The sequence below is a fragment of the Andrographis paniculata genome, unplaced genomic scaffold, assembly GCF_009805555.1.
Source record: "Andrographis paniculata isolate CXL003 unplaced genomic scaffold, ASM980555v1 Contig95END, whole genome shotgun sequence".
Taxonomy (NCBI): Eukaryota; Viridiplantae; Streptophyta; class Magnoliopsida; order Lamiales; family Acanthaceae; genus Andrographis; species Andrographis paniculata.
In genome coordinates this window covers 2,705,421-2,720,513 of record NW_026137634.1, presented here as the reverse complement: position 1 = coordinate 2,720,513, position 15,093 = coordinate 2,705,421, and the positions used below count along the sequence as shown (strand labels likewise).

At 29.0% G+C, this 15,093-nt stretch overlaps 3 protein-coding genes and 1 non-coding gene across 5 annotated transcripts; 2 read left to right on the top strand and 2 right to left on the bottom strand.

Moving 5' to 3' along the window:
- Positions 1-1,777: 1,777 nt before the first annotated feature.
- LOC127243282 (bidirectional sugar transporter SWEET9-like) lies at positions 1,778-3,622 on the bottom strand. The gene is made up of 6 exons (XM_051263223.1): positions 3,483-3,622; positions 3,339-3,375; positions 3,031-3,241; positions 2,614-2,772; positions 2,393-2,512; positions 1,778-2,279 (listed from the first exon to the last, which is right to left on the bottom strand). Exons 1-6 carry the CDS (start codon positions 3,532-3,534, stop codon positions 1,998-2,000), a joined length of 861 nt encoding a protein of 286 aa, XP_051119180.1. The 5' UTR covers positions 3,535-3,622; the 3' UTR covers positions 1,778-1,997.
- Positions 3,623-8,351: 4,729 nt separating this feature from the next.
- On the top strand, positions 8,352-8,423 carry TRNAQ-UUG (transfer RNA glutamine (anticodon UUG)). The gene has a single exon. It is a non-coding gene; the product is annotated as a tRNA-Gln (tRNA).
- Positions 8,424-9,147: 724 nt separating this feature from the next.
- On the bottom strand, positions 9,148-12,538 carry LOC127243332 (mitochondrial import inner membrane translocase subunit TIM8-like). Of its 2 annotated transcripts, XM_051263300.1 has the most exons (3): positions 12,399-12,538; positions 11,088-11,299; positions 9,148-10,871 (listed from the first exon to the last, which is right to left on the bottom strand). In XM_051263300.1, exons 1-2 carry the CDS (start codon positions 12,444-12,446, stop codon positions 11,117-11,119), a joined length of 231 nt encoding a protein of 76 aa, XP_051119257.1. In that variant the 5' UTR covers positions 12,447-12,538; the 3' UTR covers positions 9,148-10,871; positions 11,088-11,116. The 2 variants fall into 2 exon arrangements, with proteins under 2 accessions (XP_051119257.1, XP_051119256.1); XM_051263299.1 differs by having other exon boundaries at positions 9,148-11,299.
- Positions 9,340-11,022, top strand: LOC127243331 (probable protein S-acyltransferase 7). The gene is made up of 5 exons (XM_051263297.1): positions 9,340-9,488; positions 9,644-9,826; positions 9,901-10,212; positions 10,288-10,521; positions 10,596-11,022. Exons 1-5 carry the CDS (start codon positions 9,417-9,419, stop codon positions 10,908-10,910), a joined length of 1,116 nt encoding a protein of 371 aa, XP_051119254.1. The 5' UTR covers positions 9,340-9,416; the 3' UTR covers positions 10,911-11,022.
- Positions 12,539-15,093: the final 2,555 nt, after the last annotated feature.

Genomic DNA, 15,093 nt, shown 5'->3' with positions numbered 1-15,093 from the left:
CACTATGTCAATTTTTAATAACTATTCTCAACCTCATGTAAAAATACGATCATTTTATGATTTTAGATTGTCTATCAAAAGACATGTTCATATTGTATTTAATAAAAATATAATTAGCTTTTAAATCTATATTTATTATTTTTTTTCTATCTATTTACACATATTATTGAATTCCATACATTTTTTGCACTATTTTAATTTAAAATCTACACTACTACGAACCCTATAGAAATTTCTGTTCTACCTTTATAAGATGTACAAAAAATAATAATAGAATAAAAATTTTATTTTTTAATTTTTGTACCAAAACATTTTGAGCATACATTTATAAAAAAGTAAGGAATACTATTTTTTTTTTTTATCACTATTTATTTATTTTTTAAATTATCAAATCAAATATATATATTTTTATTTTATAAGTTAGATTAAAAATGAATGTTTATTGGAAATATCATACATTAAATACACATATATCATATCAAATATTCAATCCAAAATTTTATTATTTTCAATTGCGAAATAATCCCAAATCCAAACACATCATGTCTAGTATGAAATCTTTATCAACCCATCACAATAATATATATATATATATATATATTTAAATTGTGGATTAAATATTTGTGGTGTCTTTTGTTTCGAAATTATATTGATGTTAAATCATTGACACACTTTTATCACCTTTGCCAACCACACAATATACATTCCATTCATACATACATGCATGCATGCACACACGTGTATCTATGGCGTGCTTCATGGTGGGTTTGGACCCGACCCGACCCGATTTTGTTCGGACCCACTATTCATATATTTATAATATACTTATTATTTAGATATTTATATTGATGAATAAATTTAAATAGGCTCAGCCTGCCACGTTACAGAACCTCGACTTTGCTATTAGACTATATATAGTCTATATATAATAAATTTAGGAATTATTGACTGGTATTCTAGAAGTTTAGGAAAATTGTGAACTCTAATATGTTTCATTTAATTAAGTAAAAAATAAAATAAAATTGTAATGTAGTTCATATATATTAATTTACACGTTATTTAATTCATGAATCGTTCATAAACAATGCACTTCAAGTAAAAATGTATTTCTATAAATCCTGTATTGTAATATAAATAGTATAACTTTTTTTTTTTTAACATTATTATAATTTTATATATATAAAAAAAAGCTTCAAAATGAAAAAAATAAAAATAAAAAATCATATGTCTGAAGATATCAAAACTTTTGTTATAATAATTCATGAATAATTGCATAGAAATTTCTACAATATATACGACGTGTTATTGTGTAATTTATTATGCAAAATCCTATAAAATTGATTTAAAAAATTAAAATCAAGACATCAATATGTGACTTATTGCTAGGACAGTGTCTCAACTATTTTAGCCCTAGTCATGTCTTGATTGATAAATATTGCATAATTGATACACCATTCTCATTTTACTAAAAAAAGATGTAATAAATCAAGGCATATTAATTATTAATTTAGAGAAAACAAATAAAAAGTGACAGCACAAAAATATTATTATATTTGAAAAGACAAAAGCCATATAAATATGGACATAATCTTATTTCAATTTTATGTCTAATCGTCTCTTTATTCAGAATAATTTCACAGAGACGTAGGATAAATAGTAGAATTATATATATACATATATATTGCAGATAAACATCACAATTCAATTATTCGATTTGTACTATAAAATAGTTGCATTACATCATCAAAGATACAAAGTTAAAGTAATAAAGAAAATGTAGGGCAAAAACCATCCACTTTATTTTATTGAAAAATAAAAATTAAAATACATACATAGCTCACCACCCTAAATTAGACAATTATAGTAAGAAAAAAATAATACTAAAACTAGGGCTTTCATGAGGATTAATATTTTCTTAAAAATAAAATTATCATACTACAATAATTAGGTTACATCCCTCCATTTATTCCAAACAGAAAAAAAAAATGCCCTTGAAGTTAAGCTTTAGCTTCGATCGGAAAATTCTGGTGTAGGGTTGCTTCGAGACCATTGTTCTTCATTGCAATTTTCTCCGGCGAAGGCACAACCGAGCTTAATTTGACAATGTCTATGATTTGCTCGGTGAATTCGGGGATTTTTTCACGATCCTCTAAGAAAATGATTTGCTTTGGCAATTGATCCACCGGAAGCTTTTGTTCGTCGATATTGGTAGTGTTTTTGTACATTTTATAGAGGATCATTTGAAGCACGCCAAAGGTGAACCCTAATACATTTGGAATCTAAATATATAAAAAAAAATGTTAATAGATAATTCAAACATGATTATGAATTCGAATAACAAATATACATACATATATATATATATATTGAAAGTTATAATATGAGCACTCACCGCGATGTTAAAATCTTTGAGCAATAATCCATAGAAAAACCACATAACTGCGCTTAGTGAAAGGAACAATGACAATAGAAAAGGCATGTGTTCGACGCTCTTGGTCTTTATAACGTGTTTCTGATAAAATAATGTAAAATATATGTCAGAAAAAATATTCTCCATGCATGTTCGTTAAAGCATGTGTATATGTATATGTGTGTATATATATCGAGGCTTACCACAATGCATAAGGGAGCAATGAAAACACACAAGGAGAAAATCAAGCAAATCCACCCGACAACTTTGACGCGATATGAAACATGCACGACGGATTGAGTAAGTCCTACGAACCCCATCCCGCAAACCACGAGTAGTGCAATAAGTTTCACTGTCTGAACCTGAAATATGCATTGATTATTACAAGATTCGTGGAAGCTATAGAATAAGATAAAAAGCTCTCGTATAGGTGTAATTCTTTTTTCAATCTGATTTGATTATAAAAGTTAATTGTAATATTTGATATGATATTCTGTAATAAAAAAAATATTCCTTTTAAAAAAAATATTGAGTCAAAATGGTAAAAAATTAGATAAATTTTTTTTTTTTTTTTCAAAAAAGCACACACACATACATATATTCTAGGGTTTTGTACGTACCCTAGCCTTCTTGGTCGCGTAGACAATGAAGAATACGATGTAAATTGTCTCGATGAGGCATCCCGCGGAGTTTATGGTGATGAGAAGAGTGGTGTTAGTTTTGAGGATCGCATAGTATATCCAAAGCACGGCGCTAAACATAGCAACCACATAGGGCACGGCTTGAAACCCCTCGCTCGTCTTCTTCTTGTAGATTTGGTAAAATGTCGGTCTGCATAGTTTTTAATAATATCGATCAATATGTAATCGATGAAAATATACTTCGAAACGAAGGGTACGACGCCATGCATGAATTAAAATTTCCTTACATTGGAGCCAAGTACACCATGAAAGAGACGATATTCCCTATAAGAATACAAGAAAACAACCTTAAAAAACTCGAATGAAAGGAATAGGAAGATAGTATATAAAATTAGGGTTTTGAGGATTAGGGTTTTTTAAATTTCACTTACCAAGTAACCCAAAGACAAAAGCCAAGTGATGACCAGAGAAGGCTATAGCCATATTTAATTTAAATTATTCAAATGTTTTAAATATATAAATATGTAAATATTGGTTTTGGGGGCTTGGGAATTGAGGAAATTAAAATAAAAACTTTGTATTGTGTGAGAAATGATGAATGCCAATGGTGGGTATTTATATGCACTCGAGAGTTTGGACACTTGTGGAGACAATTGTGAATTTGGACAACATTATTATTCACAAAAAAAATTATTTTATTTAAAAATAAAAATAAATTAAAGTGATGACATTAAGGGTGTAAGTGATAAATCTTATCAAAGTAAAATTAGATTAAAGCAACTTTTAGTGTGTGTGGAGATAATGTGTACATACATTATTATTATTATTATTATTTATTTATTTATTTTTAGAGTTAATATATCATGAGCCACATACTTTTATTTTTGAAATCATGGATGAATAATAATTTCACAAATTGGAATGAATTAAATTAAATTATCTTAATAATATTCTTTTGTGTGGGGGAATTGAATTTCTTTCTCTCGTCCGATGGTCGACGGCCAATTGTTTCGCGCCAATTGGGACATGCATGTTTGGTCAATTATATGTGTGTAATTTTTTGTTGGGTATATATTATTGGCCATGGATGTACATTTTAATTAATTAATTAATTAATTAACATTAATAAAGATATTTACATAATTAAGTATATATATATATAGTTTTGTATTGGGTTATCTTTTGTGGGTGGTTTATGTCATGTTTTTGATTAATTCTCTTCCAAAACGAAAACCCCTAATCACTACTGATTGATTATTGATTCACAATCGTTCCTTTATTAGTTTTTTAAAATTAAATATATTTATTTGTGAAAACTAATTAATGTATGAATATTGGGAAATAAGGAATGAACCCATTAATTTTATTGGTCCACGTGTACTATTAGTGCCACAAATGAAGTGATCAAATTGGGTTCATCCTTAATCATGCATTCATTTATGCAATGCATAAAGAGAGAATTTTGTTAAGCCAAGTTTCTTATAAATTTTCTTGCAATGTCATCATAAATTTTTAAAATAAAAAAAAATAATTCGGGTCTAGATATGATTAATTAATTAATTAATTCGCGACTCTAAACAATTTAAATATGACCTTATATTGAATGGCCACCGTCCAAGGGCGTTCTTGACTATTCAAATCGAGGGAGTCGATTGAGATTAATTTATTATATTTTTTAAATAAATATATCTTCGATTTTTTTTTTAAAAAAAACATGTTTTATATTCGTACAAGTTTTAGTGCAACAAATTAATGATTGATGAATATTTTTTTTTTTTTTTTTTTTTTGAGGTAAGCTTTTGTGATAGTGATCTATCAATTGATATCTGTTCTTTTGCTTCTTCCAGATAATTATCAATCAATTTTTAAAAATTATTATCTTATAGTATTAATGTATATTTATAGTTACTTTTTTTGGGTACAACTTTACAAGTGTTCCATTCCATGTTGATTGCAAAATGCATTGCATTTCCCACACAAATTAAAAGTGCATTTTTTAATCTTGAAAATTTAAAAAAAGGCATTTAGATTATTTCTAATTGGTCTTAAATTAAGTGATTATTATTGCTATTAGTAAATATTTAATTCCTGTTACATTCCAAAAAGCAACTGTAAACTTAATTAATTTAATTTAATTTAATTTAGTTCAGTGGTGTTGCCAAATCTTGCTCCCAATCATTTCACACAATTACAATGGTTTGTAATTTAATTTAATTTAAATAATCATTCAATAGTAGCAAGAACGTGTAGAAAATTGAAATATATAATTCTGTGCTTTTTTTTTTTTTAATTCAGTATTTCTTAATACATTTTTTATATGTTTTTTTATCATTTTTTTTCCCCTGTGATTCAATAACATTATTTGTATTAATCAAAATTTGTCTGCATAATTCAACATATTTCTTCTCATATAATAATGCATCTAATAATTAATTAATTGATTTTAAAAATTTAATCAACGAGAAGATTTTGTAAAAATAAAAAGAAAAATTCGATCTGTTGCCAGTTGCCTTAAAAATAATAATTAAAAAAAAAAAAAAACTTTTGCAGAAATGTAGGAATTGGTGATTGGATGACGTAAGCAAGTGATATAGCGCATTATCTTTTATAATGATTTTTTTTTACCTTTATTTTTCGGCTCACTTTTCAGGTTTTAATAAACCTGAAAACTCTTTACTTTATCGACACGTGGCACCTCGGATGTACAATGTTCAATAATAAAAAAATTTAAATTGATGAGTGGATATAAATATTTGATGTATAATATTTGGAACGAAAATTAAATTTAAATATTATTAAAAATAAGTATGTTTTAAATAAAAAATTAGTGAATAAAGAGGATCTAACTTTATATGATTAGTGCTTAAATATTTGTTTTCATTGCTTTTTAGGGTAGGCAGAATTTGGTGCAGTTTATAAAATAATCACAAAAAATAGAAAATAGTTTTAAAAAATAAAAAAATTACTCCCTCCGTCGTCTCAGATACCATGTCCATATTGCCGTTTCTGTTCGTCCCACATACCATGTCACTTTCTTTTTTTGGAAAATGATTACACACTTTAATTTCATGTTAAATTTTTTAATTTTATTTTTTTAAAATTTTAATTAAACTAATTAGTTATCTTAATCTTAATTTATAATTATTTATATTATAGAATAATTATTTTCACTAATACATTCTTAATTATCTACTAATTACACATTTTCTAAACTACTGTGCCTACAGTAGCGGTATTTGGGACGGAGGAGTATTAAAATTATACCATCAAAAAAATAATTCAAAGCAAAAAATTAATTAGTAAATAAATTGGAACAAATGTAGTGTGAATTAAAAAGTAAATAGTTCAGACAGAATCAACAAATTTTAATTAATTTAATCTAACAGTTTATTAAATTCCAACTTTTTGCTCACCCCACTAATTAGCTTTGTCCTATAAATTTAAGTTTGAAATTGAAATGAAAATTAGTCCAACGCTTAAGTTATTTTTCACATTTAAATAGTGGGAATTTAATCATTGCCAACATAATTGTAAATATTTCTATAAATGTAATATGTCACTGACATACCAATAAAATTATGGCTAAGGATAATGTGCTGATATTATAATTTAATTCAGCATTGTTGAATCTCATTATTAAATGGATAAAAATTACATTTTTAGTCTTCTATTAACTAATACTAAATGAGATTAACGGTTGTGATTAACTTTAATTTTATTTATTTTTACAATTTCAGCATGATATTCGTACTACAAAATTATTATATGTATAGTACTTTTTCCATTCATAAAATTATTTGAGTTTGAGTATATATAGAGATTAATAAATAATGATATTTTGATATTAAAATAAATATATATTATAAAATTATTAAATTATTAAAAAAAAAAAAAGTAATTGGGTAAGGTAAAGACATCTTTAATATAATGTGTTATAGTAAAAATAATAAAATTGTGAAGAAATAAAATTACTTACTATAAATGAATGATGTATAAATTTAACATACGTGCAAAAGAAAGAATAATAATACAATTTTGACGGATGAAAAAAAAAATTATAAATATTTTAGAAATATAATGTACTATTGATTTTTTTGCTAGAGTTTATTAAAAGTACTTAAATTTTAAAAATATATTATTTTTAACTATAGGGGTGTCACATGCATATAATTTAAATGATTTTATATATATATATATATATATTGCTATGTATACAATATATATATAATATTTATTTAAAATTAGTGCGTTTCTAATAATCATTCAACCATGGGTGCAATATAATGCTAATTTATTGTCAAAGATATTATTATTTGTTCCTGGTGATTTTCAATTTATTTTATTTTTATTTTAATGTACATAATTTTTTTTATATTCTAAATTTAAAATATATAGTATTTTATATAAACATATATACCTATACATTTTTAAGTTTCTCTTGTTTTTTTTTTTTTTTTAAAAAAATAAAATAAAATAAAATAACTGATTTGCTGGAAGCTATTTAATTTTTAATTTAAATTTTATTCCCTTTCAACAAACAATTTTCTCTTATTAATAAAAGTTATATTCAATCACTAATTAAATAAAAAATTAAAATACAAGCACAAAATCAAAGTAAAAACAACTTTGAAGTAACGACAATAGGTCAATATTTGTATGCCCCCTTGAAGATATTTTGGGACAATTAATTAATGATCAAATCTGAAGATTGTTTTATTTAAGATGGTAATTAAAGCCCCTTTACATTAAACTAATACATCTATATATTTTTTAATAATGCCATGGAGCATTAGTAAAAATTTTAAATGGCTAAAACTTTCATTCCCCTTAAAATAAAATTATTTTAAGTTGCCAATATAATTAAGAATCAATAGTTTTGATCATTATTTAATTATTTTGTATAAATTTGCAACAAAAAATAATTAATTATGAAGGGTGTGTACTAGTTAAATAGCTCATTTTTTCACCCACCCCATTAACGATTAATTAGTTAATAGTAATGATCTGATTGATTAATAATAAAGTAAATCAAAGCTAAAATTATCAATTAAAAAATAAGGTAGTAACCAAAGTTTACACTTTCAAATTTGTAATAAGTCAATTTGCAAGTAATGAGGAATGAATAATATATGTAGATTTATTTTAAAAGTTGAATGGAAAAAATACAATGAATATAAGTCAATTTAAATAATTCTATTAATTTTCTAAAGAATTATAGCATCCAATGAATATTTAAATTTTAAAAATGTCAAAAGTAAAAATATATTAAATATGTAAATAAAAACAAGAAGATTATTAAGGGTTCCATGGTGTAGTGGTTAGCACTCTGGACTTTGAATCCAGCGACCTGGGTTCGACTCCCGGTGGGACCTTTTATTGTCTGATTTTCTTTTTCTTAACATTGTAAAAAGAGCTTAGCCCAAATTAAGTTGGGCCTTTTTATACTTAGTCCAACGATGCAAAAGCCCAATAAGTTTGGCCCACCTTTATGTTGTCGTTTGATAAATTAAATATCACTACCGAACATGATTTTGTTTGCAAATTGACTTTAAATTATATTGTTCTTACTTAGAAAGTGGTTTTCATTTAAAAAAATATGTTTAATATTCCATAACTTCATTAATTTAAAATATTTTAAATATAATGTGTTATGTATAAAAGAAAAATGAGTTGATGTTTCAATGAATCAATTTAGTGTTCATATAGCATGTATATAAAAAGAACACATATTTATAATATAAACAATTTTGGACTCCAACAATTTTGAAATTGTATAAATAACTAAACAAATCTTAGGTAGTTCAGCGAAACACAACAGCAGAATTAAACAGAAAAAAATAATAGTAATAAATAAAATAAAAATGCAGACCCTCCATTGTTGACCTTTTAATAAAAACAGACAGGTAAGCATAAGTCATCGTCATCGTCATCATCTGCATTTGCATTTGCAGTCGCGAAATTCATCTCCAATAAATAATTACATCAATCAATCAATCAACCAACTGATTTCTCCATCTTCTTCTTACCAGTTAGTTACAACTCAGCCATGTCTGCAACAACTAAACTCAAGTACAGCTTTTCTGTCAAGCTCCGATCAACGACGAACATCCTTAATTTAATCCAGGTCAAAAGTCAAAGGTGAGACACGTAATCTGTATACAATTGGCACTCTACAAAAAATAATAATAATAAAAATGGCAGTATACATCCCATCCCAGTTGCCCTAATCTGACTTTCCCAAATTTTTAATCTTCTTCTCTTTCTTCACTTACACAGAGAAGAAAGAGAAAGAAAACACGTTCCTTCTCCAACAACTAAAATTAATTAATTAATTAGTTCGCAACTAATTTCCTCACGGGAGTGCAATGGAAGCTGTGGCGCCGCCGGAGGCGGAGGCCGAGATGATCCCGACCTATCGGGCCTGGGAAGGCAGCAACGTCCGTACATCCAGAAATCCTTTTCTTTTCCTCTTACCTGCAAAATCAAATCAAATCAAATCAATTCAATTCAATCTGAGATTTAGGGTTTTATTTTTTAACAATCGAATTAGGGTTTTTGGATTTCAATTAACGATTCGTATGTTTGGTTGCAGAAATTCTGTTTTGGTGGGAGATTCATATTCGGGCCTGATATAGGATCAGTGTTCTTCACAATATCCCTCATAGTTGCTCCCGTTGCAGTATTCTGTGTCTTCGTTGCAAGAAAATTGATGGATGATTTCTCAGGCAATTGGGGGATTTCGATCCTCGTAGTTTCTGTCGTCTTCACACTCTACGTACGTATTATCTTCATCTTGATCTTGTTGATTGACTTGTCATAATCGTAATTGAGCTTTTTCTCGATATCCAGGTGCTGCTGATGCTTCTACTGACTTCCGGAAGGGATCCCGGGATCATTCCCCGCAACGATCATCCTCCGGAGCCGGAAAGTTACGAAAACAGCATGGAATTGGGCGCGGCGGCACTTGCCGGGCAAGCGCCGCCGCCGCCATACTTTCCACGGACGAAGGAAGTCGTCGTCAACGGGATAAGTGTCAAAGTAAAGTACTGCAACACTTGCATGCTGTACAGGCCGCCGAGGTGCTCGCATTGCTCGATTTGCGATAACTGCGTCGAGCGATTCGACCATCACTGCCCATGGGTTGGGCAATGCATCGGAATGGTAAGACCTTCCATTGTTAACGATCAAGAAACACGGTCGAATAATCCAATAATCGTGTCTTGACATGGAATGCAGAGGAACTACCGATTCTTCTTCATGTTCGTCTTCTCGGCGACGCTGCTCTGCCTGTACGTCCATGGATTCTGCTGGGTTTACATCAAGAGGATAATGGACGGCGAAAAGACGACGATATGGAAAGCCATGGTTCGAACGCCAGCCTCCATCGCGCTCATCATTTACACCTTTCTAGCGCTCTGGTTTGTGGGCGGGCTCTCGATCTTCCATCTCTACCTCATAAGCACAAACCAGGCAAGTCGATCTGAAAAACGAAACCTTCGTCGATCCAGATCAACAGCTAATCTTTTCCTTTATCTGCATTGCAGACAACGTACGAGAATTTCAGGTATCAATACAGCAGAAGTGAGAATCCTTACAACAAAGGCGTAATCGGGAACTTCGTGGAAGTATTCTGCAGCAGCATACCTGCATCAAAGAACAAGTTCCGCGCAAAAGTGCAGAAAAAGCCCACGATTAGATCGCAATCACTCAATACAAGCTTTGGCAGCGCGTACCTGGATAACGGGAAACGGGAGCTACCGAAAGCGCTATGGGCTGATTCTGCGGATAGAGCTCTTTCGATGGGATCTGATAGACATTCGCTAACCAACGGCGAAAGTTCGTATGAAAATTTGCAATAGCAATTGATAAATGTAAAGCAAAAGATAAGGGAGATTAAAGAATCTACAACAGAAATGCCATGTACTGCAAATGTGTGAATATATATATATATAATTCAGTTTTGGGCTATTATTTCGATCATTGCAATAAAGACACTACTGGGATTATCAGTAAGAGTAAATCACCACTCGGCATACCCGAGAGGGGAAAGAAATCTAGGCCAGGTTTATTGCTGGAGGCGTTTCATGACAAGATGCGACATATCCATGTAGCGTTGGGCGCAGTTGGTAAGACAAGAAGTTTCGCTGGAACTAAACTTGCTGCCAGGTGTTCCGGTGATGCATTTGTCCCAACACGAAGATGTAATCTTTCCGAGCAGTTCGTTCACCATAGCCTTTTGTTTCTCTTGCTGGTTAAAGGTATGTACGTAGAGAATTAAGAATTTGTAAACTTGTATCAATTAGAGAAGAAGAATAGCCTCTCGGATTAAACTATCCACATCTACATATATGTGAAGAGTATTGTGAGGTCGAAACAAGAATCTTTACAGAGATTTGAAATTTTGAGCTATAGATTAAGAACGCATACGGTGGAGAGAGTTCGAAAGATAGGGTTCGAAAGATTTTCAGCAATTCAACCAATTTGGCACCAATAAACCATATATCATCAACCTTAAAAGACAGCAAAAATTATTTAATTGTACAATGAGGCGTAGCACTTTAAACAGGCGAAATTTGTTCGTAGAGAAGTTATACATAGTAGACATGAAATGTATGCTATCATAGAAACAAAATAGTACAGAGTTTTAACAGAAACTACTTAAAATTATGGGAAATATATACAAGATTGGGTGATATATATACATACAAAAATTTGAAAGGTTGAAGTTTTCAACAGGATTCACATCTTGCAAAGATTCAATGCACAACAAGTGGATTGCAAGCATGCTAATATATCTATCAATCTATCTACATAAATATATATATATATATATATATAAGAGTGTGTGTATAAACTGATCTTTAGGGTTTTCCATATGATTTGCTCAAACAAACTAAGACTAAGCATGCAATCAATCAATTTCAAGCTAAATCCACAAGTTTGTTGACCTAAAGGTCCTCTAGTGTCTTCATCAATTCAACCATTCATTTCAACAGAGGCAAATTCAATGAGCAAACTCAAACTACAGCTTTGAAATACAATTAATCGAACAAACAAACCAACAGTTACAACACCTGCTAAAAAGTGGGTAAATAAGGCACATTGCACCGCGCAAATTCCTAAACCAAACTCAACGACATCGACAAAGGAAATCTTCCTAGGATCAGTTTTGCTTCACACGATGTAAATCTCAATTTCATCGGAAAACATAAAAAGAAGCCTCGAATCAAGTATCAGTATCCACTTCCCAACAATGAATCCAAACACAAAATCGAAGAATTGAAAGTGAACTAAGTCAGAAATACCAGCACAAAAAAGTACAAACCCAAGAACTGCATATCACTTACATTGAGAAATTGCTGCAATTCAGCGGAGTTGAACGCTGACGGATCCATTCAAGACGAGAGAGCTCTTCGTAATTAGAGGGAAATGTTTCGATTTTACAAGCAAATCAAGAACCCTATCAAAACCCCTCACCGATTAACTGCAAACCCTTTTGGGCTTAGTTAGGCTTACATTGGGCCAACCTAAATGGGCCCAATTAAGTGTTTAACATCCTCAATAACAGATGTAATATTTTGAATGTAAAATTGATTTTTAATATAATACTTCTAAAAATGAAAAATAGGTGTTTGATTTGATATTTTTTTAATAAAAAATTGGATGAATAGTATTTAAAATTCAATCCACACAAAAAAAAAATATATAAATAATATAAAAAAATAATATTTTGTATTGAACTGTTTAAATATGTGCATTATATTTCTAGTATGATGTTCTTTATTTGTTCGTTCGATTCCTAAAGTTTAATTCAACTGTAATAAACTCTTCTCATAAGTACGCTATGTAAAGCAAACAACACACGTACATATCTTAAATACTCGGTTAATAATTATTCAACAAAGGACACGTACAAAAGATGCTTACAACAACGTAGGTTATAATACATCTCCTCGAACCTTCTAAGACACTAGTCGAGATTTATTCTTCTAATAACATAATACAAACTCTAATCGATAAACCCACATACGCGCATGATTCCATATTAATATTCATCGTCGAAGTAGGATTCGTATATTTTTTCAGACAAGCGACGAGAGCGTGGTCATGGCAGCAAGACAAGTCTTCCCGGAGACATCTTCCTCGTCGGTAGCCGAAGCTCCCTTGTCAGTGCATCGGCCGGGTCGACCCATGCACGCGCCGCACCCCTGGATGTGGCAATTGTAAGAACTCCTACACGAAATACTCGAGCATTGCGTGCCCTCGACTTTTTCCACTATTGCCACTGCAGACAGATACAAAATATAAATACAAATACGAAACGAACATGAATATAAATACGATGAATATATATGTATATAGAGATGTGTGATGAATTTTTATACCAGAAGCTGCAAGAAGCAGCAGAGAGAGGACAGCCCACGAGTACTTGTTAGCCATTTCTGTAGATACGAGGTTCTAGATTGTTGTTTGTTTGTTAACTTTGTTGTTGCTGGTAAGGATATGTATCACCTATGTCCTCAATTTATACATGTTGGAATTTGGAATATTTGGTATATGGGACACTTCTCATGCTTTGATTAGATGGAGATTCTTTTAGTTTTAAATTTTGAGATTTTTTTTTTTTTTTTTTAGGGGGTGTTTATTCGAAGGATTCTCCAAAATTTTTACTATTTATCAATTTTTTCTTCAAAAATATTAAATTAAATTTTTATTTTTTATTTTTTTATATAATACTAAAAATAAATTTTACATCCAAAATATTTATATCACATTATACAACTATTCCAATTCAAAATTTTTACTATTCAAATCCCTAGACAAACAAACCCTAGTTATATATATATAAAAGTCATTTTATTTTTAAACAAAAAAAATACATCACTTTTTGTACTAATTTACTATAAATAGCAAAGAAACAAAAAAGTAAAATAACAATAATTATATATTTTAAATGACGGAGAGAGTAGTATAATAAAAGATCTGATTTCGTTGTAATTTGAAATAAAGTGCTAAATTTGAATTTTTTAGTAGTATTTTGATATAATATTTTATATAAAAAAAAATAATACTCCTCTCATTAAAATCTATCATCACTTTCATTTTTAGTAAAAAAGTATTATTTTTCAACTTTTTCTTTACCTACAAAAGTAAAAAAGAAAATATTTTTATCTATTTTTTTTAAATTTGTGTTCGATCAAATGAGTATACAATTAGATGACATGACAGTGAGAGTAATATTTAATTTTTATAAACAAAAAAAAAAAGTAGGAATTAAATACTGGTTTTTTAAAAAAAAATAAAAAAAAATTAAAAACCAAATACACACTTAAGATTTTAAGCATTTCTTCCAAGGAGGAGTGTAATAGTGATTAGGTAATTTACTTTTAGGAATGCATTATTAAAATTCATAAAAACCATCAAACTTGAATGAATTGTAATGCAATTCAACATCTTCCTTGATTGAAAATAGAGAATATGATACTTTTATTTAATAAAAAGGTAGGAAATATAACAAAGAAAAAAAAAAATAGAATGCGACAAAAATAAAAGAATTTGATACTTAAAAAATATGGTGTGTTGTTTGGGATTTTGATTTTAAATTTGAATTTTGGATAATAAAATTTTAAATTAAAATAATTGTTTGATGTAATATAAACACGTAATATATTTAATATTCCTCCGTCCACTTACAATGTATACATTTACTTTTGGTGCAGTGTTTAAAAAATAATATTATTTTAATTATAGTAAGTAGTTAAAAGTAATGTAAAGATATTTTTGCCCTTACTTATTTTTGTCTAAAAGTAACGATGTGATCCAAAGTAAGGGTATTTATGAAAAAAAAATAGTGTTTTTAACGAAATATTTACTTTGTAATTGAACGTCCCAAAATAGAAATATTATACTTTCTAGCTGGATGGAGGGAGTATAATATAAAAAAAATAAAAACAAATTTTTATTTGATTTTTTCAGAACAATTTTTTTTTTGAAGAGATAATAGGCCTAAGTGTGTTTGTTTGGGGGTTTGAATTTTAAGTT

What these genes read in the sequence shown, in the direction of transcription:
- LOC127243331 (XM_051263297.1), top strand. Translation starts at nt 9,417, where the DNA reads ATGGAAGCTGTGGCGCCGCCGGAGGCGGAGGCCGAGATGATCCCGACC. An exon ending in GGGCCTGGGAAGGCAGCAAC is followed by an intron (nt 9,489 to 9,643) that starts GTCCGTACATCC and finishes GTTTGGTTGCAG; the next exon opens with AAATTCTGTTTTGGTGGGAG. An exon ending in ACCTCATAAGCACAAACCAG is followed by an intron (nt 10,522 to 10,595) that starts GCAAGTCGATCT and finishes TCTGCATTGCAG; the next exon opens with ACAACGTACGAGAATTTCAG.
- LOC127243282 (XM_051263223.1), bottom strand. Translation starts at nt 3,534, where the DNA reads ATGGCTATAGCCTTCTCTGGTCATCACTTGGCTTTTGTCTTTGGGTTA. An exon ending in ACGCGACCAAGAAGGCTAGG is followed by an intron (nt 2,773 to 3,030) that starts GTACGTACAAAA and finishes TGCATATTTCAG; the next exon opens with GTTCAGACAGTGAAACTTAT. An exon ending in TCAAAGATTTTAACATCGCG is followed by an intron (nt 2,280 to 2,392) that starts GTGAGTGCTCAT and finishes TTATATATTTAG; the next exon opens with ATTCCAAATGTATTAGGGTT.
- LOC127243332 (XM_051263299.1), bottom strand. Translation starts at nt 12,446, where the DNA reads ATGGATCCGTCAGCGTTCAACTCCGCTGAATTGCAGCAATTTCTCAAT. An exon ending in AATTGCAGCAATTTCTCAAT is followed by an intron (nt 11,300 to 12,398) that starts GTAAGTGATATG and finishes ACCTTTAACCAG; the next exon opens with CAAGAGAAACAAAAGGCTAT.